Below are 27,618 nucleotides of genomic sequence, written 5' to 3' on the forward strand. Positions count from 1 at the left end.
TTATGTAAACAAAAGCAAACTTCTGCTTTATGTGTGACGAATGGTGAGAGAAACACGTCAAATCGGCTTTGGGCCTGCCTTTTACAGCAAATAAGGTTAGAACATTTCGAAGTTATCAGCTCTGCGTCTATTTCAACTTAACATAGGTCAAGTCATGTGGCGCATGCTAAAATATACGTCTAACCTGTAAATTGAAATTTGACGACGGATGGTCAAATATTTGCATTTTTAACGTTCTTTGAAAAGCTCTCCCGTCGCTCACAATCATTGGCCCAAAGAAATTTTTACAGGAATCTGTAGAACATCCTTCTGCAATTCAACCACCTGAAGCTTAATCCATTTGAAGGTTTCGCACATGGTGAAAGTACTTTTACGTGAATGAAATACATGTCTTCGAAATTTAATTATTTTGCACTCAAAACGACAACGCAACATACCCTAAAATGAACCCAGTGCACATTTAAACATTGCACAAAAATATTTGAGTGTTTTAAATACGGAAGAATGATGAGGTTTTGCATACGAGGCTTTCAAACTTGTTTAATAAAATGGTGCGTCAAATGACGATTTTAACGGAATTTGATAATTTGCCTGTTTCTTTGAAATAAAAGGGTATTTTGCCAAAAAAAACTGTCCAGTAGTTTTTGTCATGCCCTAGCCTATCTACCATGAAAATATGAGCGAAATCGAATTTTCGACACTTGCCGAGTTATTTTCCATTTTTATGGACAGGGACTCTTAATTGTATTTACCGATTTGCCCATAGCAGGTGAACACGCAAACAGGTCCGCTTCGTGGCGCGTCTGAATTTTTAGGAATTATTTTCAACAAGATACGTTTTGATGGAGAAGTAGACGCACGCTTTTATATGATTCTCGAAGAATATCCCTTTGGAAACTGAAAATGATTTGCTTCTGGGTTCGCACAAGACATGTTTCTGTTTTGAGAGTTGCCATCGAGAGAGATCTAAGTTTAAAACACATAATTACCAAACGCATATAGATCTGTGCCAAACGGTTTGTTTACCTCTAAAAAAGTTCTAAATATAGAATTCTCACGGCTTTCGAGCTGTTATTTTTTAAAATCGAACTTTTCGATCGCTCGCCCGATAAGCGAAGCTTGCACGTGCGAGGCTCCCAACCTTTTCTTAAATTCGGCAAACCTTATTACGTGGACAAACTCCACTCGATTAAAATCTATGCAACTTTACACAGATATGTGCAGGAAAATGAGTTTAGGTCTTTTGAAGTGTATTGTATAACCTTGAGCGCTCACTTCGTCAAAAAAAAAAAACTTTGAAAATCAAACATTATCTACAATTCGGCACCCAAGTAATTAGGACGCATGTGTTTACCTCTGCCGAAATTGAGTCATTTGCTCTACGTCATCGGTTGAAAAATTGGAAAATGGAGAGAAATTGCTCGTTTCAGCGGCTAGTTGGTGGCCAATGCGGTCGAGACCCTCGAAGCAATTACGTCCAAGATTTAGTTCCCTTTCTAACTTGTAACAAAGACATATCACGCCACAAAAGCTCTGTCATATAGACTTTCTTCTTAGAATCCATCACACTGAGATGCTGCAGGGGATTTATATAAGTTTGCGCTCTGCAGGACATTTGCTTTCCGGCCTGCGTCCGGGCAATTTTTGTTTTCAAAATCTTCCAGTCCCCCCTCCGGTCCCCCCTCTTTTCATAAAATATAATGGAATGGGCCGTCCTTTACCCCAAATACATTTTGTTTTCACTCCCTTTAAATTCAAAGTTAGCACAAGAGTGGGGTAGGGGACTAGGGGGGGGTGAATAGGGTGTGGCTACGAACTCTTAGCTATTTTCCATTGCCCACTAAGTTCAGCAATAGCTGAGTGCCCTAAGGAGAAAAACAGAAAGTTGTCCCGTTTTAACTTGAAAGAAAAACGTATTTTGAGCGAAAGCAATTGAGTGAATTACTGTATTAAATATTTGAAACAAAAGACATGAAAAGGCCTTGTGTCTGTTTATATCATGATGGAAAATCTTAATTAAATTGTTGCAGTGGCCATGTAATGAACCGTTAAATGCATTGCGTGCAACACCAACAAGAAAAAGAAATTGTTTGCATAGGAAAACTTCTTTCCCCCTCCCGCGTCAGAAAAAGATTAATCACGTGGTCCGGAAGTGACGAAGGAAAGATTGCGTTACGCTCACTAGACCGATTTACGTCTCGCGCTTAGGAATTTCTTTTATTGTACAAGAAACCAAGTGAATATCAAGAGGTTGCTCACTGAGAGGTAGATATTGCAATGTATGGATTGATTTTCCTGAAAAGTGTTGCACAAGCTTAACCTGAAACCAGCATACAAGCTCGATGTCAAGATATGACCGTAAATTATAAAGCGCGGAAACAGGAAAGCAATGAAAAAACTAACTGAGAACTTCAAAATTATTTGCCTTCAGACACCCATTTGGAAGGTGAACCGTCATCGAAGTATTATCTCAGGTTTACTGGGTAGTTTTAATGGGAAATGGCAGGGTTTCTCAATGGTTTGCTCAGAAAGCGAGCTAAGGCTAGTCGAATTGTTTACATTTCGTGATTAAGGGCCCATTAACCGATCTTTTCGAGCCGCTGCTAAGGAAAAGTTATTCCCATGTAACCTCATCATTTTTAGTTAGATCAGAGTTATTTGGTGTGTTTCAACATTTTCATGATTAGTAACACTAGTGATGACGTCATCAGGCCCCGCCCATTGTCATGTGACTAATACTGAAAAAACGCAAAGGCTCCCAGGCAGATTACTTTATCGGGATTTTTTCCATTGATTTAATATTTTAATTTAAATCCTCATTACGCTGTTCATAGACTTTGCTTCATTTTTAAAAAGTCAGATTTTGAGAGAATTTTAAAATAGTAAAAAATCCGTAATTTTCTGAAAAAAAGCATGATTTTACAAAGGAATGCATAGCTATCTTTCCAACGTTGGCTTTAATCGAAATCCGTCGGAAAAGGCTGGATTTAATGAAAAAACGCTTTTCTGTTGCTCTTGTTTTTCTGTCTTAATCTTATTTTGTCTTTGCTTGTACTTTTTTTACTTTGCATTTTGTGAAACACAAAGAAAAACATCTAAATGTAGGCGAATTTGCAAGTTATTGAGTTGTTTTTATTTTCTGCGCTCAGGCTGACGTAAGTAACCGGAAGTGAAATTTCACCTCCTTATCAACGCGTGCGAGCACGCGCATAAATCGGTTAATGGGCCCTTAAACAAAATCTCTTCGAAAGGTCAAATTGGGTCATTTTGCATGGGGCCACTCGCCTCAGAAATGACTTTTCCAAGAAAAAAAACTATATCACGTTCAAAAACAGCTCTTGCACTTGCTAGAATTAAATTTTGAAAGAATTCTACATAATACCGAGTATGTTTTGAAATGTTTGAAAACGGTATGGAATTTTGGATTTTCAAAGTCTAGAAACTTCGGTTCTTTTCGCTTGCTCTCCAGGAATTCGGAATTACAATTTTAAGTCTAAAATATCATCAAAGCAGCTTAGCAATACCTCCTAAATAAAATTATAAACTAAGGAAAACCATAATTTGCTATGCGCCTTCACGCGAGTTCGATTATCTGATCGTGAAATTTGACCGCATGTCTGTGATGTTTCGGTTTCACGGGTTGTCGACGGTTTTTCGTAATTTTCTCAAAAATATAAAAACTCTAGAACCTAAGATTTATATCACGATTCTTAGCATACAGTTAATATGTTTCTTCGCGGATGTTCAGACCATCAGGATCTGAATGTTCAGATCCTGGATCAGAATGTTCAGATTCAGGATCAGGATGTTCAGGATCTGAACATCCGCGAAGAAACATATTAATTGTTTCTATTTGTTTTCTTTTATTATGTTATTTTACCGTATGTTTATCTTTCATTTACACTGTCAATTACTTTCACGTATTTCCGGTATTACGCAAATATCGGCTACATAAAAACAAGTCTCAATGTAAAATTTTCATTGTACCTGAAGAAGGCTGGTTTGGCCAGCCGAAATATAGTACACCTTCAAAAAATCATCCTACGTTGTGTCGGTTTTTGCTTTTGTGTTCTTCAACAAAATAACGTCGAAACGTCAAGTTATAGCATTTATTTTTCTTTTAAAATGATTTCTTTGTAACCGAGTATCCTTTGGGATTTGAGCGACAAAAGAAACTTGAAAATTTAGTCCTGAAATCCTCGGAGACATGCTAGAATATTGATACATTGAACGTGGCCTATCACCTGCCCGTTTTGTTGAACACGTCCATTTACACGAGCGGGAAGCATTTTTTTGACCAAAAGATTAAGTATAAAGAGCACGTTCTTAGTAACTGATTCTTCGTAATATGTCCTTGAATCTCCCAAAACCCTAATAAATTTGAGACTTGTCATATTGTCAGATGGCGATCCACATAAACAATGCCTTATCTCTCCAGAAACACTTTCTTCCTGTTCATGCATGCTCACATGCCAGTTCAGAATCTTAACAACGAACTAAAGTACTGTAGGTACTTTCACACCGTATCAAATTGGGGAAAAAGCACAACTTTTGCGAAAAAACGGCACCTTCTTGAAGAATCCAATATGGCGGACGATGCTCCAAGGAGCGTGGTAAATGTATGCATGCATAAATTTGCGTGTACAAATGTGACACCAAAACGGAGGAACGGAGCCCATTTTATAACTCATCCGTCATACTGCGCATGAGTAATGAAGGAAAACTTCGTAAAGCTATATCCTTCATGGTGAAATAAGTAACCTCGTCGCTTTGGGCGACAAATTAGCGTAACCTTTTATGTTTAATCGAATTTGTTGAGCTTGCGATTGTTGGTTGGCTAATTGGCTGGCTGGTCTATTGGTTGGTTGGTTGGTCTGTTGGTCAGTTGGTTGGTTGGATATTTAAACACGGTAATTTTGATCAAATTTTGATCAAGAGGTACACCTGGCGCCAACGGCTATCCGACATACACTGTAGATTGGACTTTTTTCTAGTAAGCCAAACTTCCATTTGCAATATCACTCAGGCAGACATTATCCCAGGGTTCAAAACTGATCATTCCATGATTACTCTAAGTTTATCTTTACACTCAAACCCCAGAGGAAATGGCTTTTGGAAGCTGAATACTTCTTTACTATCAGAAACTTGCTACCTAGATAAAATCAAGGCGGCAATAGAAAATACTGTAAGCGAATATGAAAATGATGAGACGGTCAACCCTATCTTACTTTGGGAAATGGTAAAACTGAAAGTGAGAGAGAAATCAATTTCTTACGCGGCATCAAAAAAATCAGAAAGAACGAAAAGAGAAGAGGATCTAGTAAAGTCAATCGCGATTTTAGAAAAACAACTTGACAACGGAAACAGTAGTGAACCTCCAAGCCAGAATGTTATAGAAAAACTTAACACCCTAAAGAGGGACCACGCAAAAATAATAGAATATCGGGCCAAAGGTGCAATCCTTCGTTCAAAGTCTCAATGGTATAATGAAGGGGAAAAGAATACCAAGTACTTTCTGAACCTTGAAAGTCGACATCTTAAACAAGGAACAATAAGTCAATTGAAAATTAACGACACTGAATTTGTCACTTCCGACGTAGCAATTTTATCGGAATGTGAATCTTTCTACAGGAGTCTTTATACTTCCAAGGAAGATGACGGCCCCCAGTCACTTTTCTTTCAACAAGTTAATGAAACTGTGTTAGGGCTCGAGGAACAAGAGAGCTGCGAGGGTCCTTTGTCTGAAAAGAAATGTGCTGAAGCTGTAAAAAGCATGGATTCGGGCAAGACGCCTGGTTCAGACGGTCTCCCAGCCGAATTTTATAAAGTTTTCTGGAAAGATATCTCCTCCCTCTTGAACTCCGCGCTTAATTGCGCTTTAGAGTCTGGCTGCCTCTCTATAACACAAAGACGTGGTATCATTAAACTAATTCCCAAAAAAGACGCGGAACTCTATTTTGTTAAAAATTGGCGTCCAATAACTCTCCTGAATACTGACTATAAGATTGCTGCAAAAGCTATTGCAAATCGCATTAAATCAGTTCTCCCAAGACTTATTAACAAGGATCAGACAGGGTTTATGAAAGGTAGATTTATCGGAGAAAACATCCGGCTCATAGACAGTATCATTCGCTATGCCGCAGAAAATAATATTCCAGGCTTATTACTTTTTGTCGATTTCGAAAAAGCTTTTGACTCACTAGAGTGGTTTTTCATCTACGAAAGCATGCGCTACTTTGGTTTTGGTCCATCGATCATTAAGTGGATAAAGGCTCTTTACTGTAAAACGGAAAGCTGTGTTCTGAATAACGGCTGGTCCAGTAATTTCTTTCAGATCCAAAGAGGTGTTAGACAAGGTTGTCCCCTATCTCCTTATTTATTTATCCTTTCAGCGGAAATATTGGCCAAAGCAATCAGAAACAATGTGAACATAAAAGGTATGTGTTAACAACAATGAAATTAAAATTAGCCAATATGCCGACGATACTACACTGATTTTAGACGGGTCAGAACAAGCTCTTCTCTCTGCCTTTAGCATGTTAGATGAATTTAGTAAAGCCTCCGGTCTGAAACTCAATGAGAAGAAAACGGAAGCCCTTTGGATCGGTTCTAGTGTTGGAAACGACAAACTTTCTCTGCCAGGAAAGGGATTAAAGTGGCCGGAATCCAAAGTTAAAACATTAGGACTGTGGCTATCAGTCGAGCCTGAAATAGCTGCTCTGCTAAACTATGATGAAAAGGTGGAAAAGATAAGGAAAATCCTTAGCTGTTGGAAGTATCGTAGACTGACCTTGCTGGGAAGAATTACTGTTTTGAAATCGTTAGCCGCGTCGCAGTTAGTTTATTTGCTATCTCCTTTGCCATCGAATTACAATGCTTTAAATCCGATCAACAAGCTGTTTTATCAGTTTCTTTGGAACGGAAAGGGAGACAAAATCAAACGCAAAATTATGATAAATGATTATTGTGATGGAGGCCTAAAGATGATTGATCTTAGTTCTTTTAACAAAGCTCTAAAAACAACATGGATCAAGAAATACCTAGATACCACCAATAACGCAAAATGGAAAATTTTTTTTGATTTGGCTCTAAAACACTATGGTCGTGAAAATATTTTTGCTGGCAATCTAAATGTTAAAGACACCACAACGTCTATTAAAGCTACGGATGCATTTCTCAAAGAAATTTTGGAGGTCTGGGCGGAGGTCAACTTCGAACAACAAATAAAATCCCAGGTGCAGTTTCAAGAACAAAGCCTATGACACAACTCTCTAATTAGAATAGCAAACAAACCAATATTCTTTAAGGACTGGTGTGCAAAAGGAATTACAAAAGTGAAACATTTACAAAAACCAGGGAGCAGCAACTCTCTCTCTTTGAATGATTTTCAATTAAAATACAGCTTAAATGTCTCTCCTCTTAAATATTATGGGATAATATCGGCTGTAAAGACCCTCCGTAAAGAAGTGGATGATCATGATAATAGTCAGGAGTACAAGCCTTTTTGCACTAAGCTTTTAGAGACTAAAAGCTCACTCGTATACAAAATTCTGACAAGAATCAAAGGCGAAGTTCCAAAAAACAGCCAAATGAAATGGCTTCTAACTTGTAACTACTCAAGAAATGAAAATCTCGACTGGAGCTCAGCATACCTTTTGACATCACGATGCACCAGGAGTACCAAACTGATCGAATTCCAGTTTAAATTTTTACACAGACGTCTAGCAACTAATGACTTTCTATATAAAATTGCGCTTAAGGCAAATGATAATTGCACCTTCTGTCAAGAAGGCCCAGAGTCATTAATGCATCTCTTCTGGACATGTCACGAGACATCGAACTTTTGGAAAAGAGTATCAGAATGGCTGCAAAGTATAAAACTAATGCCCAAAACCTCCACACTATTAAACATTACAGCTTTTGGTCTGAAACTGGAAACGTCAAAATTTGCACTTCAAATTAATTATTGCCTTCTTTTAGCTCGACGTCATATCTGGGTAGCCAAATCTAAAGAAATGTTCCCTAGCTTTGACCATTATCTACGCTTTCTGAAATCAAGGCTCGAGTTGGAGACAAAAAGCGGCGATATGGAAAAATGGGAACCTCTTGCAGAATATATACCTACTGATAGATAGCATCACTTCCTCTGAAGCGTTAGCAGCTATCAACTTTGCCAACCATCTCGTACATACGCTGTCACCTACGAGCTTTTCACAGCAATCTGCTCTTTATCTTCGCTCTCACATACTAGTAATGCTATACGTAATCAACCTAACAATACACTTGAAACACTTGTTTCGTTTTCTTCCCTTTGATACCATCTTCATTGTTTTTTTTTTCTTTTTATTGTAATGTGTTATATTTATTTTTGTGAATTAAAAGGTGCTGTAAACACACACACACAAAAAAAAATTTTATCAAAAATGACAAAACATGGCACTTCTGTTCTTCCCAAAAGCCGTGAACTATAATGATTACAACTAAGTTTGTTTAAAATATATACATACCAGTTTCCATCAATATAAATACGTTAAGTATCTATAAACGAATCTTACAAGTTAAGTGTTATGCTAAAAGTCGATAGAGAGATTGAGAGATATAATCTCCAGAATGGTTGTAATTTTTAATGTAAATTTTTTTTCTAAAGTACAATTTTATGAATAGCTGTATTTTATATGTAAATGCTGATCGCCAGTTAATACCAGTGATCCAATGATCACTGATTGGCCTTTCAGGTCAAATAAAGTCTTCTATTTTATTTATTTAGATTCTAATTTGGATGGATGGATGGATGGATGGATGGATCAACAAAAAACATACATAGTTACATACCCAGACCGTCGGTAGACCAAAAAATGTCCAGAAGACGCTATCTTTACCGTTGGTAATCTTGGGAGTGATAACAACTTTTTTTTTCAAACCATAGAGCGTTGTGCATGTGGCCCCAACCTTAACAGTCACTGGAGTAGTTCCTTTTAATTCGACGAAGCATTTATACTTATTAAGTAACCACAGCCCATCAGGGAGATAAAATGTCACAAAAAGGTAGGCACCGTGTCTATTTTGTCTGATCGGAATCATTGGTGTTAAGGTAAGTTCCTGATAAAAGGGTTCCTCGCATTCTGAGATTATAAGTGTAGAAGGAGTGACCTAGTAAAAAAAAGAAAGAAAAACGTATATTTTGTTTTACGCCTGTCCAATATTGGTATGGAAATCTACTGTAGTGGAGATGTTTTCAATGGCAGTTGTTAGGTTGTTTAGAAAAAAATGTAATATTAGTCAATAGCCCAGTGATAGTTATGTCACAAAGGAACAGAGCTAGTATTTCTCGGTGTGTCTTTGTAACAAAGCTGATTGCTTATATTGTAAATAAGAGTTAAGATCATTATTATGGTTAAGGTTTCAAACGAAGAAAGACGCGTACGGCATAACAAGAGGACAAAGCTTAGGCTTAGGTTTAGGCCAAGGCTTGCGCTTAGGCGTGCTCTAAGCTTTACCTCAGAATTGTGCCTAGGCTTATCTTTGAGGAAAGGTTCATGGTCTGGCCTATTTTTATGTTAATCGCAATTATAACAAAATCCTCGAATCGGATTGGTCATCAGCAGCCCTGATTTGAGCCTTACTTGGACAGTTGCACACGCCATGCACTTGTAATTGGAGAGTTGTACGCGTCATGCCTAAGTAATTGGACAGTACGCATTATGCCTGAGTAATTGGAGAGTACGCGTCATCAAGTGCGTGCTAATTGCACTTGAATGGGTTATCTTTTTCAGCATCTAGCTTAGAAGTTGAATATATTGTCCTGTCCAATAGTTTATACCATTGTCATATTCTTCTCGATTTTTGTTATAGTTACGATTAATTAGTAATAGGACTTTGTGTCGTACAATTCAGGGATAATCGTGATCTTAAATTTTGAAATTACTCGCTCGACTACTCCCTGAATTGTACTCCACTCAGTCCTATTGCTATTACTAATGCGTATTGGTTACTTTTCTGATTATGGTAACTACGCCTATGGCCATGGCTATGGTTATGGATATGGCTAATGGCTATGGCTATGCTCAACTACGCCATGGAAAACAAAAGGGTCATTCGCATTTTCGCAACCCAAAAATAACAATTATTAAAATACAAACACAGCCATGAACACTTTGAACATCAATGCCGAGCTATTTTATAAGTACACATACATCACTACCTACCTTTATGCCAGCGAAAAATGGCTTAACAGGCGTCACAATATCAGACCAAGGATGGTTCAAGGTAGTAAATCTTGCTTTAACTTTGCAAGATATCTGAAATTACGGCCATTCAGTTATCCATCAATCAATCAATCAAACAATCAATCAAAAGTTGGAAGATATTCTCCGACTCAGCGTGTTCAAAAAGTTTTCAAAAGAAAGGAAATGTTTAATTTGCTAATTCAATTCCTGCTTGAATAGTGCAAGGATCGGATTAAGGTCCGGGGTTTGTAAAACTCCTCACCCTTTTGTTAAGCAATATCCAGTTACGCAAGTTTTAATTTTGACGGGGTAATCTCCTGTTGTGGAGACATTGAAACTTCTGAGACAGGGCGTTTGAGAAACGACAACTTGATGAACTTTATGTGACGTGGTGATCTTATTACGCTGATCAAAGCTTTAAGACGGAATTCGACAGAAGTTTGAGTAACAAGTGGACAAAAACTTTGTACCAAGATTATTTACATCGTATTGCAAACTCCACTACGACTGTTTCAAATATCTTCTCAAATTAAAAAAATCATTTCTAACAACACCCAACGTCGAAAACAAATGTTGAACTTCGCATGAATCACCTGAAAGTACTGGTGAAATGAAACTAATGATGAAATTTTACCTGCATTTGCACAATTTCTGTGAACTTTGAAGTTTGTTTTCTCTCGTTCCCAAGGGAAATTGTTTTCTGTGTTATTTCAGGCAACTATTTATATCTTTAGCTTTAAGAAAATGTAAAAAGGACTGTAAAATACTTAAAATTATTCTAGTACCAGATTTTTGTCCACTAAGAACTGAAATTGCTCGATTTTCTATCGTATTTCGTCTTAATACTCAAGAGATTCCTGAGAGCCAGGGTGAAAGCTCAAGAGATTCCTGAGAGCCAGGGTGAAAGCTGAGGATCAGTAGCTGCTTCTTCTTCAGTGTAAGCCGTTAAAATACAGATTGGGATAAACACTGTTACCTCAGCGCTTGCTAATGTATTGGCTGTAAAAAGTAAAACCTGTAATATTGAATTCGATTCCAGCCGCACGTCTACTTAAAGGCCATAAGGAATTTCAATTTTAAAATTGTCCATTGCTCTTTTGAATTACCTAAAAATTCTTACCCATTGTCCAGGCTCATAATAGAAACCACTTCCTTTAAGAAGTGAACGGATTTCTTTTTCATTTGGGCATGGTTTATTGTTCTCCCTTTGACCTGTTGCTGGCTTACAGAACGGTTCTTCTGTAAATGCTGTTTTCTTTCCGTCTGCATACCACTCAATTTGATATGTAACATTCTTCCATGCCCTTATTGTCTTATCGATAGGCACTACACAGAGCAGAGAGACTGCTTCCTCTTGAGAATCCTTGACTTTTATCTCAGGACGGCCCAGGTAGATGCTGGATATTTTCTGTGGTGCAACTAATCGAGAAATACAATTATTCGAAAGTCTATTGTATTAAACAGGGTGAATACTTTGAAGGAAACTTTCAATAAACTCTTGAGAAACTTTCTTTAAACTTAAGATTTAATATTGAACTTATTTAATACTAATACTAATAATATATTTATATATTGCAATAATGTTGTTGTTCCTATTTTCAGAATAAACTACTGTTATAAAGTTATTTCGTAGAAACACGTGTGAGTCATTTAACCGAGACTTGTTTTAACGAAATAAGACATTATCAGCTCACTCACCATAACATGTTGCTAACGATGTACCACTTTGTCCATAGGGACAAGGTATACCATCTCCTGTAACATAAACAAGCGTAAGTGACGTAATACTGGCATGTATACATTAGCGTTTTTTCTCGTGCATTTTTACCATTACGATTACAATCTCATCTTTAGCCAAGAACCTGAGACGTATCCAAAGACAACAAAGTATCCAATCATCTGTTCCCTGTTTCAACAACGTCGTTAGTCTAATGAATGCACCATACCTCTTTTATCGTTCTACATCATTAAAAACGGATTTAGAGTTACGGACGTTAGGGTCTAATTCATTGTAATTAAGGGATCTGAGACCCAAGAACTATATTTTGAGACTTCTAGTGGCCTCATATCTTACTACGCCAATAATAAACATTGCTACCAGTATGCTTTTCGACAAAATTCTATATGGTGTGTCTCAGTAAAGCGGATCCAATAAGACAACAAAAAGTCAAGTAAAAGTTAGAAATACAACGGACCGGAATTTTTAGTAAATTTGAAGTTTTACCCAATGATAAAGATGCCTATAATACACTGCAATGTCCCGAGATTTGTAACCATTTACGTTTTATAAACTAACGAAGGCGACGGTATAAAAATCAATTCCCTTCACAAATAGATTTGCTTGTTGTACACACTGCCTCCAATAAGCCCAGAAATGGTTAAATGATTTAAAATGAGTCACGATTATCTCGAGCTCTTAGTCGCAGTTAATATTTCGGCCAAACAACGACCCGAGCAACCCTTTTAATGGTGAGTTATAAAAGTCCTAATGCTCTAATTACGGGCCTCGCAGTTCTATCCTCGGATTTCAACGTTGTGGAAAAAGACAGACAAACAAACTTCGAGAAATGTGCCAAACCGTTCAGCGTGATTTGCTCAAAACAAAGTGGGATATGAATACTCATGAAACTAGGAGGGATATATTAATTATTTTGCTTTGAAAAAGAGTAAAAGATGATGCGAGGTGTTACATGGTAAAAATTTTAAACAGTTTCCATTCAATTTACATTTTCTTACCAGCGCAGTAGGCGACGTCACATTGGTAAGTCGGTTGAAGATAATAAACGAAAAAGTCAGGATTTCCGGAACAGCGCTTGACGCTTACGTGGAACGAAAAGCGACAACCATTTCTCCAATTACGGAAGTTAACACAGGCTTTGATGCTAACCACAGGATCAGTAGGACTGGCGGGATGGTTGCCAGTGGTGCCATCTAGCCAAACTGGAGATTGGGTGCCACAACGGTTTGTGTTCACTTTGTTAGTCGGCATCTGTCCCCCGACAAAGCTAGTAAAACGGTACCATCCAACTGCAAGATCCTTGTCACACAATGCAACTTGACCTGATTTCCACTTACTCTCCACGCTGCGCCGAGAATTATCCATCTCTTTGTGATTTGGCCTCTGACAGCAGTTGTTGCAAGGTTGTTGGCCATATGAATGCGAAAAAACGAATACAAGAGTCGTACATTTCAGAAGAAACCAGCCAAGACTCATCTTTGGGCAAATGCTTAACAAACGCTTCTCTTGCTTCTTCTACGACAACAAATTTCCTTTTTCCTCCAAAATAGCTATGCGTCTGATACGATTGTTATTTTGCGATACCCAAGAGATAATACCTTTTGCGTCTCAATAGCTTATCGATGATGTTCTTATATCGTCCAAAACAAAAAAGTCCAGAGGAATAGCTACAACCTTGAAAGGTGACACCGATAGCAAAATATCGACGTAGGCCTTTACACAAATATCCGGATATTTTTTGATATATTTAGAAGTTTCCGAGATATTTAGAAAAATTTAGAAAATTTTAAAATATTTAGAAAATTTTGGGATATTTAGAAAAATTTGTAGCTTTTTTTGGCTGTTTTCCAGCTTTTCCTCAGTATTTTCTTAACAGAATACTCAGTTGTATAATTCTATGCTAGAAATAATCCAGTTTAAAGGTTTCCCACGTGACACTTTGCATCCAAGTTGCTTTATTTCCATAATACTAGTGTAAACAATCTCTGGCATACTTTTCAGCTCCCGCTGGGGAAAATGTGGCCTAAGGCATTCAAAATCGGCTTATTTTTAAAACAAAAATACGAGATATTTCGAGATATTTAGAGGATCTTTCGAGATATTGTGAAAATTTTTTCAGACCCTTAGACAGCCTTTTGAGAATTTCCGGAGAGATATTTAGGCGATTTTACGTGATATTTGTATAAAGGCCTATATCGACCTCACGACTTCCTTTCTCTTCGCTGAAACCAGGTTAAAAGTTCACACAAATTCGAACAATCGGGGCATTGCGAAGTTTACTCACGGATTTCGCCTCACAGGATTAGAAGAGAAAACAATGACCAAGTAAGAAAAAACAGAAGAAAAGGAAAGAAAAGAAACCAAAGAGCAAGGTCCATTGAAATCGGAGACTCTAAAGAGCATTAGTCATGTCATGCTACGCAGTCTAAAACTGCGTGTGACGAAGAAAGTTTTAAACAGTGTCACCGATATCATGTTAGTATCAAATAAGTATCCTTACTATCCAACTGCAGCGAATACAGTCCAAATAGCAGTCGGTAAGCGCACGCCAAACTGTCACACTCTCCCTCTTTCACTGATAAATTTATTAACTACAGCAGTTGGATGATAAATCTCTTATTAGATGTTTTGGTGTGTAGTTTCGCTGCGTATTTTTACTCGTTGTTTGTGATTTGACTCGCCCTACGGGTTCGTCAAAACACGGCACAACTCCTAAACGTATACAGCGATATTACACACCAAAACATCTAATAAGCAATTAGATTATGAGCTCGAGATTTCTATCGCGGGATAATTGACGAGGGCGCAGCCCGAGTCAAGTATCTCGCATAGAAATCGAGAGCAAATAATCTAATTAATTTAGTGTAAATCTACTAGTCGTTCAAAAATTTTATCTAAATCCTCTTCACAGACACAAACACGACTTTGAATCGCCTTGGCTTTGGGATGTTAACTGAACCGTAGCAACAACCATATTTTCATTGAATTTGTTGAGTAGTTCCATTCGTGACAGATAGCTCAGTCTTTATCCGCTCGAATATTGTTTGGGATCAGTGGCAAAGTACTCTGAAGTCTCTGAAGGCAAGATCCGTACGAGCGAGCCTGAACCAAGGAACGGCAATTTATGTAAATAATGTCAACTTTATTCATCAAGGGAAATATACGGTGGCCCATATCTGCAAACGCAACAAACAATTCTTGAAACACAACACACTATTTTTGAAACACAAGTCAACATCTGTGAAACACACAATTATCGAAACACAACACAAAATTATCGAAAAACGACACAAAATTATCGAAATACAACACAAAATTACCGAAACACAACACAAAATTATCGAAACACAACAAAAAAAATATCGAAACACACAGAATTATCGAAACACAACGCAAAATTATCGAAACACAACACAAATTAAAATTAGTGAAACACAACACAAAATTATCGAATTGAGGGAGAATTGATGTGCTGCTATACAACGCATAAACCCATACTTACTAAACCGCTGATATGTTACACGCCTCTCAAACTCCCGCCATTTTTCGTGACCATTTTGCTTTCGCGAAATGTTTTGTGCTAGCTGTGGAGCTGTTTTGTCACGCCAGTACCACGTCTCGTCTGCTCAATAAAGTTAAGCCCTGTTCGGCGGGCTTAGTTCTTGGATGGGTGACCAAATACGAAAACACCATGTTGTAATAACTTGTTTTTCTTTTTCTTTTTCTTTTCTTTTTTGTTTTTTTCTTCCCTTTTCAAGGCGATATTAAAGACTGCAGAACTCCCAGCCTTGTGTAATGTCGTTTCTTCGAATTCTACATGTTTTTATCAACTATTTGTTCCTCATTTCGCCATGTCCGTATTTAGGTGTATTTATTTACAATATCGTATAAATAAATAGCAGAACACGTCGTTCGAATTCTCCTCAATTCTCTTGACTGTTGATCGTTTAAAACATTTAATCGCGGCTTGAATCATTCGAAAATATATACAGCTCATCAATTTTGTGACTTTCGATGTCTTCTTTTTCGGCAATCGAGTGGGAAATGAGCTATTAGAATTTTTCCGCGGTTTGGAAATTAGCGGAAAAATATTCTCTCGTCGGTATGAACTCTCTAGGGGTTTTGAACAGGGTATTTAGGAGTGGTTTTATGCTAATTCGTCCTCTTGGTGCTCTTTTCTGGAGGTGACTCGCTTTTATTTTATTTTTATTTTTACTCTCTTTTTCTTATGATTTATTCGTTTATTTATTTATTTATCATTTATTTCTATCAGGGCCAAAACTTTAGGGTTCGTTCATTCGAGCTCTAGATTCTAGGGCCTATTTGTGCACGAGATGTATGGGACCACAGTGCCCGGTAGGTAGGGCTTTTCTTGCTCCCTAGGAATATGGGATCACCTGTGCCTGAACTTTAGGTTTTTTACCCCCGAAAAGTATGAGACGTTCTGGGCTTATATTGTTAGGGAGATTGCTTGCCCATGAGTATGAGTGGGACCATCTGTGCCCGAAGAATGGGGCCTTTTTTGCGCCCTAAAAATTCAGGAACTTCTGTATCTAAAATGTTAGGGCCGGTGTGCCTACATGAGGTATGGGACCATCTGTGCCCAAATGTTAGGGGCCTTTGTTTGCCCTTGAGAATGAATGGGACCATCTGTGCCCCCCTTTTGTTTTTTGCGCCCTGGGAATTAAGGTCTTTCTGTATCCAAATGGTTGGGCTGTGTGCCACCATGAAGTATGGAACGATCTGTGCCCGATATATAGAAGCTCTTTTGTGGCGAAAGTGGGTAGCTATTTGTGTAGCCGAGACGTATTTTTTGGGCTCTTTCTCGAGCCCGTTTATGTCTTTTTTGTATTGCTATTACCTTTTTGTTCACGTCATGTTTTTCTTTGTTATTTTGCTAATTTGCTTGTCAGTTTTATTTTGATTTTAGATGTGTTTCAATCAGAGATGTGGACCGAATTCTTTGCCGCTATCCCCGACCATCTCCAGCCCTTGGTTAGTCGAGTCCAGGAAACCGTGCTCGCTTCCAGAGCCGATGGCACTATTCGCACTTACCTGGCTGGTTTTAGACGTTGGAAGTTTTGGGCGTCGTCTAATTGTATTCGCCACATGCCCGCCAACCCCTTTCAAGTTTCAGTTTACCTGCAGTGCCTAATCCTGGAAGCTAATTCTCCTTCTCCAGTTCTTAATGCTGTTTGCAGTATCGACTGGGCCCAACAGCTGGCCGGTTTGCCCAAGGTCTCGGTGCATCCTATGGTTTCTGCCATGGTTAGCGCGTCTCAAAGGATTCTGGGGAAGGCTAAATCGAAGAAAGAACCCATCACTCCTGAGATGCTGAGGGCGCTTGCATCCTCCAAGATTTCAGATAAGTCTCCTTCCTTATCGGATTTGAGAACAGTAGCTTTATGTCTCATAGGATATGCTGGGTTTTTTCGTTTCAGTGAGCTATGCTCTATTCGAGCTTGTGACATAAAGTTTTTTCCTACTTATGTGTCCATATTTTTAGAGTCGTCCAAGACAGACCAATACCGTGATGGGGCGTGGACAACAATAGCGCGATCAGACCTGGAAACCTGTCCCGTAAAGGCTTTAGAGCAATACATTGCTGCCGCTGAAATTGATCTTAGTGAGGATTTACCGTTATTCAGAGCCCTCTTGTCTCCTCGATGTACATCTAAAGTTCGACGTCAAGGCTTAAGCTACAGCAGAGCCAGGGAGATCGTTAAGGACGCTTTCAAAGACATTACTGACGTTTCCTGCATAAGTCCTCACAGTCTCAGGGCCGGAGGAGCCACAGCTGCCGCCAATGCAGGCATCGCTGATAGACTTTTTAAGAGACACGGTCGTTGGCAGAGTGAAAATGCCAAAGATGGTTATGTTAAAGACAATGTTCAGTCCCTACTTTCAGCCTCGAAATCATTAGGAATCTAATTTAATAAGACCGAGCCCAGCAGGTCGGAGGGTTTCTATCCATAGGGCTGGGGTTTTTCCTCTGCATTACCGCAGCGAGCGCGGCGAGGTTTTTTCATCCTATGGATGCTCGTTGGTACCCTCTTAGTTTTTCGCCTAGATTTTTCTCGTGACCATATTTTACTTTCCCTTTGTAGATATTTGAGTCCTTGTCCGTGCGGCCTCCAGTGAGCACACGATAGCAAATAAAGTTGTGTTTTTATGATCTGTTTTGGCGTTATTGCTGTTGCGCACGGCTGGAATATGTGGAGAGTATTTAGACGAGAGTTATATAATTACAGGTAGCTTTTATTTACAAAAACGTTCGTGCGAAAATTTATTCAATGTAAAGATATAAGATATTGAGTGCTTGTGTCAGAAATTCAAAGAACAACTAACTTGACACGGTGCAAGCGACCGTAAAACGGCCTTAAACGGCGGATGCTCAAAACCCGGGGAAGCACCTTTATGAAAACGGGTCAGGGATGCTCGTAGTCTCAGGTACAAATCAAGGATTCTGGTCTCTCTTAGGGTGTTGACGACGAAACGTCACCATTTTTAGCTGTCAAACTAACCTTTAGGGTGCACTGGAAGAAATAATAATTAAAAGAAACGCTCTCATTTAATTTCTGTTTTTAGGCCTGATTTTCGCTGATCTCTCGAGTACGCGAGTCGGGTCTACAAGTGCGCGAGGGATCCTTTCTTGAACAGTGGCTAGTAATCGAACCAGAAGCTTATCGCCTTGACTAGGTGATATGCTTGTAATCGAACCTATTCCGTTTTAAGTGTCATTGTCTGAGAAAGTGTTCCAGGGGCCAAAAGTTGTGGTCAACTGATTTGGCTGAAACTTGGCACAGAAGTTGGGTGCAATGAGGTATTTCAAAAGCCAATTTGGCTCACTTCTCTGACTTTTGGTTTTGGAGTTTCAGGGGGGGTCTCTTTTTTTGCCCTTTGAGCACCAAAAACCCAGCCTTCCAGGGGACATTTTGAAAGTGCCATAGAACCCAATTGGTAAACTGTGCTTCCAAATGAATTTGACCATGAACTCTACTATAATAGAGCTTTCATTTCATACATGTAACTTTGTCCTCGAGGTATTGGACAGAGAGGAGCCTTGGGCTAGAGTTTGGCAAACATTGATGTCAAAATTACAACCCAAAATTGCCATTTTTCAAAAACTCAGTGTATCTACCTGCCTTCTTGCAGAACTTCTGTACCTATACCATTATTTACTTTAGTGACCCAGTTATCAGAATCAGTTGAGAAAAATTTGGCTTATCAAAGTTTGTTGAATTTTTGCCACAAACACTCTATGCCCCTCTAAGGACATTCAAAATGGAATTTTGAGCATAATTCATGCCATAAACAAACCAAATTGCTGACATGAAACCCTTATTCTGTATTTGGCGGTGAAAATGAATTGTTAAAGCCAAATCAGTTTCATTGTTCAGAAATACTGTGATTCTTACCGTACATTTGCTCTTAAAAGACCAACATTTATCCTACAACAAAATGCGCAAGTTAACAACATACCGTGTCTAACGTAAGTAATTTAGGATTGAGGGGTGTAACAAGTTCACTAGCATGTGTCCCCTCCCCACCCACTACCCCCCCTCCCCTGTCACACACACGTAGAAAACCAGAAATCTACTTTCTAGGGAAAAGTTTGAGTAAAGAAAGTGTTAGGTGAGATTAGGTGTTAGGTAGATTTTGAGACAATATAGGTAGATTTTGAGACAATATTAGGACTTCATAACGATGCGAAGCAGAGTCCATATGCGGGAAAACATTCTCTAGCATGGTGTCATTATGAAGTCGTAATACTGTCTCAAAATCGAATGTATTTTTTATCGCGATTCATCTATTTTTGTAGAAAACAAAAAATGTTTAATCAATTAATCGAGCTTCAGAATACAACGATAAATCTGAGATAGGTTTCAAACTGGGTATAAGATTCCTAAAATTATGCCACCTCCGTTTACATACTAAAATAACTAATTATAACATAACTAAAGATAAGTGCGCGCTCTGATTGGTTTATTTAGCGTCTACTATTTGCCAATGGGTGTACGCTGCTGACGTGTGTGCTAATGTTTACAAAGCGAATCTTTTGACTGACATTGTTTCCAAAGTAATGGCCGACATTCTTCTGCCAGAAATGCGAAACTGTCTTCACAGTTGTCTGAAGATGAAACTTAATCGAGTTACTGGTGTGCAGTCGGTTGTCATGAATGAATTTTCGCGCGCTTGTTTTCTCTTGTCATGTAAGGCTACACCAACATTTTTTTGTGATGTAGCTCAATAAAAGGACTTCTGTTGTTCCAATGTCTCAATGTTATATTATAAAACAAATGGTAAACGCCTTAGCGTGCACTATTGATTTATGGATGTTCTTGGGAGGTTTGCTAAGCACTCAAGAAGCTAGAGTCGCACGAGGCTATCGCCTCGTGCGACTCTTACGCTTCTTTCGTGCTTAGCAACCTCCCGCGTGCATCCATAACTCAATAGTGCACGCTATGGCGTTTACCATTTGTTAATTTTAAGGTGGCCGAACACAGTTTTCGCGCGCGCTTTTGCTGATGCAATCCAGCGTGCGCACAAGGATGGCAAAAAACAAACATGCTGTCAATAGAGCGATCATTTTATTTACTCAACACCCGCACTATACACGCATTGTATTGATGGCTTTGGTTTTCTATTACAAAGATATGTTAGCAAAGGTAACGATGCAAAGAACCCAGCAATTCTCAGCTTTTTCTTTGTTACCGAAAGAACCCAGTTAAATGCAGCGCATGCGTAGTAAGTCAAAAGATTGCGATGAATGAAAAATTGCACTCTCGGAAATACGCCTTTTTCTCGAGAACCACTCATTAGAATTTCACGAAATTTGGCACGAAAATACTTTAGGAAATAACTGACTGGAGTGTTGAAAATAATTGAACTTTAACAAAGGAAATTCTAGATATTCCAGTTAACCGTCAGCAAGGGATAATTAAAGATCTCTCTGTTAAATTATTAGCAAAATGGTGTTAACTTGTGAGAATCGTTACAAGCTTGTTGCATGCAAATTATAAAGAAAATCTAATGACTAGATTTTCCACAAATAAACAAAACCGATTTGGAAGGCCTGTTTATATTTATTCATGTTGCCATGGCAACGGCACATACGTCAGCTTAACCATCAAAAAACCAAAGTTTGTGTTGTTAACTTGCTTGCGGCCATTTTTGACAACCGAGGGATCAAGGGTTTTAGAGAAAAAGGTGAATAAAACACAGGTATCAAAAACTGTGTTCAGCCACCTTAAGTAATTAAAAAATCTATCCAAATAATTTTTGTAACCAAGGATTTTATCCATGAAACAAGGCAATTTCTCGCTTAAAATGTCAACTTCATCGAAAATCTTCGATGCAGCATGTTTGCAAAGATTTTTCTTCGACGAAACCAGCAAATATAGGAAAACGGTAGAGTTTCAAGCTCGAATTGTGATTGCATGATAAGCGTCTGTACAGGTAAAGCTGAATGTAAACAAACAGAGCAAGCAGACGAAAAACAGCCTTCAAGTTATTCTTATCGCTAGCTGTTTTTGGTTCACGAGATTGCTGCAATAAAATAACTGTACTTTTACCTTTCAAAGTTAGGATTTTAGTCAACCCTTTTGCCCTTTCTATGAACAATTTGTTGAATGTTAGTTTCTCTTCGCAAGAACCCAGTAAATTACCTCGGGAAATCCTCGTCACAAACAAACAATTTGAGACGACAAAATCGTAAAATATCGTGGTCTCTGTTCAATAAAAACAGTCCACTGGATCGCGATAAAAGTCATTTGTGCACGTGTATGATCCCTAACTGATATTTTGAATCACCTGTAGCTTTGGTATGACCAGGTCTTCCTCTTACCCCGGACGCACCTGACCCCTTGTACTTTTCCTTCAACCATTCAGTCATGTCTATCTCGCAGGACAACAAAGGAACCATTCCTGTTTCGTGCGCAGCCCATGATGTGGCACCGCACTGATCACTTCCCCCTCCAAAGGAACAAAGTGCCATTGTGAAATTACTCTCGAATTTCTTACATCTGACAAAACATACCCGCGAAACCGAAGAAGAATGGGAACTCGGTCCAGGGGCCTGTTTCTCGAAAGACCCGGTAAATTATCGGGCCCGGTAAGTCACCCGGTAAGTCCCCGTAAACTTTTCGGGTGTTTCTCGAAGCTCCCGTTATTTTCGATCCCGTTAACTTTTCCGGTAACTTGCCCGGTAATTTACGGGAGGTCGTGACCTCCCGTAAAGTTACCGGGGAATCACAAATGTTGCAAAACCAAACAAAATGGCGGCCGGGGCGGCCTTTTTTGTTTCAAAGACGCCCCTTTCTAGCCGATATGGCTAACTGGGAAGTCACTGAACGATTTCGGCTCTCACGAGCTAGAATAGAGTGGCTCGTTGATGAGCTAAAGGAGGAACTGGAGAGAAACACGGCGAGAAGCTGCCCGCTGGCTCCGGAAACCCACGTCAATATAATTGTTGTTGTTGTTGTTGTTTTTACAGTTTGCATGGAAGCGCTACATAACTGTGAAGTTCCATTTTATTGTTTTTCAAAACCAACAAACGGCGGGAAAAAAATCAATGAATAGGTAAACACTGTCATGTAAACGCCGATCACTCGCCGCGCGTTTTCGAAAAGGCTTCTTTGTATGAACATCAAAATGGGTTCCTGTCACGCAAACCTGATATTACTGCAAGCCAAACCTGCTTCCTGTGTTTTAATTGCAGATTTTTTTTTATTATTTTTGGAGGAGGAAATTAGAAAACAGGCAATCTACAAAAAGTAAACATAATAGAGCGATCGCGAAGAGTCGCATTAGGCGCGGTGCACAAATGCTGACAAATGTGTCTTACAGCATTTCCAGCTAGATGAAACACGAAGAAGCGTACTGTACTCACGATAGATAAACGAGAATAAAGAACATTAAAATTATTCTCCCCAATCACATAATTGTTTCAGTCGCATTTCTGTTGATCTTAGCTTGCTTTATGCTCGAACAGTCGATTTGGGATCATTGAAAATTACGCTTGATGTTTGCCGGAGAAAACGATTAAATCACGCCTAAAAATTTTAGTAAGATCCTTCCTTATTCCAAATATTCTGTACACTTACTTAAGCGAAGTCCTTATCGGTATAAATTGCTGAAATAAGTGTCTGTAGCTAAATTTCAAGTTCTCAAGTTGACACTGTTCCTCGGCGGTCCGCAGATCTTGCTTGATTGCTCAGTGGAACATTTTGAATTAGAATGAATCACGGAAAAAAACATTCAACACTCCTAGAAAAGAGCGAGATTTTCGATCGAAGTCTTCGAATCGAGCTACAAAAGGCAATTGATCATCACTTTCAAATAATATGATCATGCAAAATGACGATCTCTCTCAGTTGCTCTCCTTTGACACAACGATAACTTCGAAGTTTAACTTCGCACTGTTCTTCAAAAAGCATCACAGTCGCAACGACAACAGAATCGAATGTGTACGTGTAGTCCCAAGTGTTTCTCCTTCTCTCGCGTGCGAGCGCGCTATTTTATCGGGCCCGGTAAGTACCGGGAAAATTTACGGGTGCTTCGAGAAACGCTATTTCGGGCCCGGTAAAGTTTCCCGTTAACCGGCCCGGTAAGTTATCGAGCCCGGTATTTACGGGAGCTTTCGAGAAACAGGCCCCAGTCCCCACTCCCTCCTATGTCCAAAATGGCGGGCCAGTTGATACATTGTCTCAATGCAAGGCCTCGTTTGGTTATTGTATTTGCAACAAAAGCTCTTTGTTTTACTTTCTAGCTCTCCTAACTGTGCATTCCTTCTTGACGGATGGTTTCATTCACTCCGCTCAAAAGGACTCTGAAATAACGGGTCACATCGACACTAAACTGCAGCTCGTATGTTTGTAATATATCTATGTATGTATGGTCATGCTCCTTTACTGGTGGGTATTTACAAGAACTATGCAGGCTGTTAACAGACATGGATTATATGCTAACGAATGTTTTTGTTAAGCTAACTTTATCTTGTAATCATAAAAAATCAGACCTGAAAAAATATGGAGATTTTCCATGCTTGGAGAAACGGAAAAGAATTATGACTTGAAACTGAACATAAATCAATGAAAAATTCAAGAATCGTTCAAAAAGATCGTTATATCTAGGTAAGGCCTTCATCATTTGTGCTGTTTGATGGGTACTAAGTTTTGAAAGAAAACATTAACCCTTGTTTTGGTAAATCAGGGTGTTTGTTGTGCTAATCAAAGGCCTTTTAGGAGCAATTGTAAGGTAAGAATCACAGTATTTCTGAACAATGAAACTGATTTGGCTTTAACAATTCATTTTCACTCACCAAATACAGAATAAGGGTTTCATGTCAGCAATTTGGTTTGTTTATGGCATGAATTATGCTCAAAATTCCATTTTGAATGTCCTTAGAGGGGCATAGAGTGTTTGTGGCAAAAATTCAACAAACTTTGATAAGCCAAATTTTTCTCAACTGATTCTGATAACTGGGTCACTAAAGTAAATAATGGTATAGGTACAGAAGTTCTGCAAGAAGGCAGGTAGATACACTGAGTTTTTGAAAAATGGCAATTTTGGGTTGTAATTTTGACATCAATGTTTGCCAAACTCTAGCCCAAGGCTCCTCTCTGTCCAATACCTCGAGGACAAAGTTACATGTATGAAATGAAAGCTCTATTATAGTAGAGTTCATGGTCAAATTCATTTGGAAGCACAGTTTACCAATTGGGTTCTATGGCACTTTCAAAATGTCCCCTGGAAGGCTGGGTTTTTGGTGCTCAAAGGGCAAAAAAAGAGACCCCCCCTGAAACTCCAAAACCAAAAGTCAGAGAAGTGAGCCAAATTGGCTTTTGAAATACCTCATTGCACCCAACTTCTGTGCCAAGTTTCAGCCAAATCAGTTGACCACAACTTTTGGCCCCTGGAACACTTTCTCAGACAATGACACTTAAAACGGAATAGGTTCGATTACAAGCATATCACCTAGTCAAGGCGATAAGCTTCTGGTTCGATTACTAGCCACTGTTCAAGAAAGGATCCCTCGCGCACTTGTAGACCCGACTCGCGTACTCGAGAGATCAGCGAAAATCAAGCCTAAAAACAGAAATTAAATGAGAGCGTTTCTTTTAATTATTATTTCTTCCAGTGCACCCTAAAGGTTAGTTTGACAGCTAAAAATGGTGACGTTTCGTCGTCAACACCCTAAGAGAGACCAGAATCCTTGATTTGTACCTGAGACTACGAGCATCCCTGACCCGTTTTCATAAAGGTGCTTCCCCGGGTTTTGAGCATCCGCCGTTTAAGGCCGTTTTACGGTCGCTTGCACCGTGTCAAGTTAGTTGTTCTTTGAATTTCTGACACAAGCACTCAATATCTTATATCTTTACATTGAATAAATTTTCGCACGAACGTTTTTGTAAATAAAAGCTACCTGTAATTATATAACTCTCGTCTAAATACTCTCCACATATTCCAGCCGTGCGCAACAGCAATAACGCCAAAACAGATCATAAAAACACAACTTTATTTGCTATCGTGTGCTCACTGGAGGCCGCACGGACAAGGACTCAAATATCTACAAAGGGAAAGTAAAATATGGTCACGAGAAAAATCTAGGCGAAAAACTAAGAGGGTACCAACGAGCATCCATAGGATGAAAAAACCTCGCCGCGCTCGCTGCGGTAATGCAGAGGAAAAACCCCAGCCCTATGGATAGAAACCCTCCGACCTGCTGGGCTCGGTCTTATTAAATTAGATTCCTAATGATTTCGAGGCTGAAAGTAGGGACTGAACATTGTCTTTAACATAACCATCTTTGGCATTTTCACTCTGCCAACGACCGTGTCTCTTAAAAAGTCTATCAGCGATGCCTGCATTGGCGGCAGCTGTGGCTCCTCCGGCCCTGAGACTGTGAGGACTTATGCAGGAAACGTCAGTAATGTCTTTGAAAGCGTCCTTAACGATCTCCCTGGCTCTGCTGTAGCTTAAGCCTTGACGTCGAACTTTAGATGTACATCGAGGAGACAAGAGGGCTCTGAATAACGGTAAATCCTCACTAAGATCAATTTCAGCGGCAGCAATGTATTGCTCTAAAGCCTTTACGGGACAGGTTTCCAGGTCTGATCGCGCTATTGTTGTCCACGCCCCATCACGGTATTGGTCTGTCTTGGACGACTCTAAAAATATGGACACATAAGTAGGAAAAAACTTTATGTCACAAGCTCGAATAGAGCATAGCTCACTGAAACGAAAAAACCCAGCATATCCTATGAGACATAAAGCTACTGTTCTCAAATTCGATAAGGAAGGAGACTTATCTGAAATCTTGGAGGATGCAAGCGCCCTCAACATCTCTGTGCCAAGTTTCAGCCAAATCAGTTGACCACAACTTTTGGCCCCTGAACACTTTCTCAGACAATGACACTTAAGTGGTTGCTTTTAGTGGTCTAATGAAGCTCGAACAACTCCCATCCATATTAGTCTCCTTTAAGAGTTAAATTCAAATTTTCCGACGAGCACCCCTGACCTTTTCATATGGGAGTTCTCCTCCGGGGTTTCAAATGTCTTACAGGAAGTGAAGGAGTGATGGAGTAAAATCGCTTCACCACTACAACTTGGAAAATAATTTTTTCCAAGTTTAAAAATGGCGGGATTGAGTTAGGCGCATAACAAATCAGCGGTTGACTAAATGATAGGATTATAGGTTGTATAATTATACATAGCACATCAATTCTGCATTGGTGATTGTGTTTCAATAGTTTTGAGTTGTGTTTCGATAATTTTGTGTTGTGTTTCGACAATTTTGTGTTGTGTTTCAGTAATTTTGTGTTGTCCTTCGATAATTTTGTGTTGTGTTTCGACAATTTTGTGTTGTGTTTCGATAATTTTTGTGTTGTGTTTCACAGGTATTGACTTGTGTTTCAAAAATATTGTGTTGTGTTTCAAGAATTGTTTGTTGTGTTTCCAGATATGGGTCACCGTACGAATCACTGTCGCACGGAATTTGTTTACGATAAACGAGCATTTATATTTGTGTTTCCACCTTAGAATAATGCACGTAAAAAATATATTTTTACAAATTAGCTTTTTACGCTTAAACATGACTATTTAATGTGAGAGTATTTGGCACGAAATTTCAGTGAAGGCTATAAATGTAAATATTTTAGTCTACGGAAACTGGCGCCGTGACGCAACGTGACAATAAATCGTACTTTTAATATACAGGGGACCTCTTCACCAGCATGGACTTTGACACTGTGCATATCTGTCTGTAAAACCTCGGTTGTTCATATTAGGCCCTTTGCTGTTGCGAGCAGGCAATATATTAGGCTTAGTAACGACTTTGACCGCTGGGGAAAAGTCGAGTTAGTAAAACAAGCAATTGCGGGGCTCAGTTATCATAGTCCTTCTTTCGATAACCTGGAAAACAATTCTTTAATTTTAAATTCTGTTGTGAGAATGAGAAAATACACATCTGCTCGCTTCAACTTCAAGAGTTTATTGTAGTACTTTTACACCACACGTGGTCCTCATGATCACGTGCCAATACCTTACACAGGACAACCAACTTATCATAACATCCCCCTTCTTAAGCTATTTGGCTGTCTTAATGAAATTATGCTAATACAAGTGAAAACTGGAACAAGAAGTTAACAACTC

The 27,618-nt window shown here is 39.0% G+C and overlaps 1 protein-coding gene across 2 annotated transcripts in view; it reads right to left on the bottom strand.

The window, feature by feature from the left end:
* The window catches only part of LOC110066278 (uncharacterized), a 97,662-nt gene extending 84,003 nt beyond the window's left edge, over positions 1-13,659 (bottom strand). For both annotated transcript variants that reach the window (XM_089287545.1, XM_089287544.1), the window contains exons 1-5: positions 12,963-13,659; positions 11,925-11,981; positions 11,347-11,645; positions 10,206-10,298; positions 8,833-9,150 (exon numbers count right to left, since the gene is read on the bottom strand). In XM_089287545.1, coding sequence (XP_089143671.1) covers positions 8,833-9,150; positions 10,206-10,298; positions 11,347-11,645; positions 11,925-11,981; positions 12,963-13,440 — 1,245 coding nt within the window. In that variant the 5' untranslated portion in view covers positions 13,441-13,659. The remainder of the gene's footprint in view (positions 1-8,832; positions 9,151-10,205; positions 10,299-11,346; positions 11,646-11,924; positions 11,982-12,962) is intronic.
* Between the last annotated feature and the right edge of the window lie 13,959 nt (positions 13,660-27,618).

This window comes from Orbicella faveolata, unplaced genomic scaffold, assembly GCF_042242905.1.
Source record: "Orbicella faveolata isolate gen_17 unplaced genomic scaffold, um_ofav_v1 contig_14, whole genome shotgun sequence".
Classification (NCBI taxonomy): Eukaryota; Metazoa; Cnidaria; class Anthozoa; order Scleractinia; family Merulinidae; genus Orbicella; species Orbicella faveolata.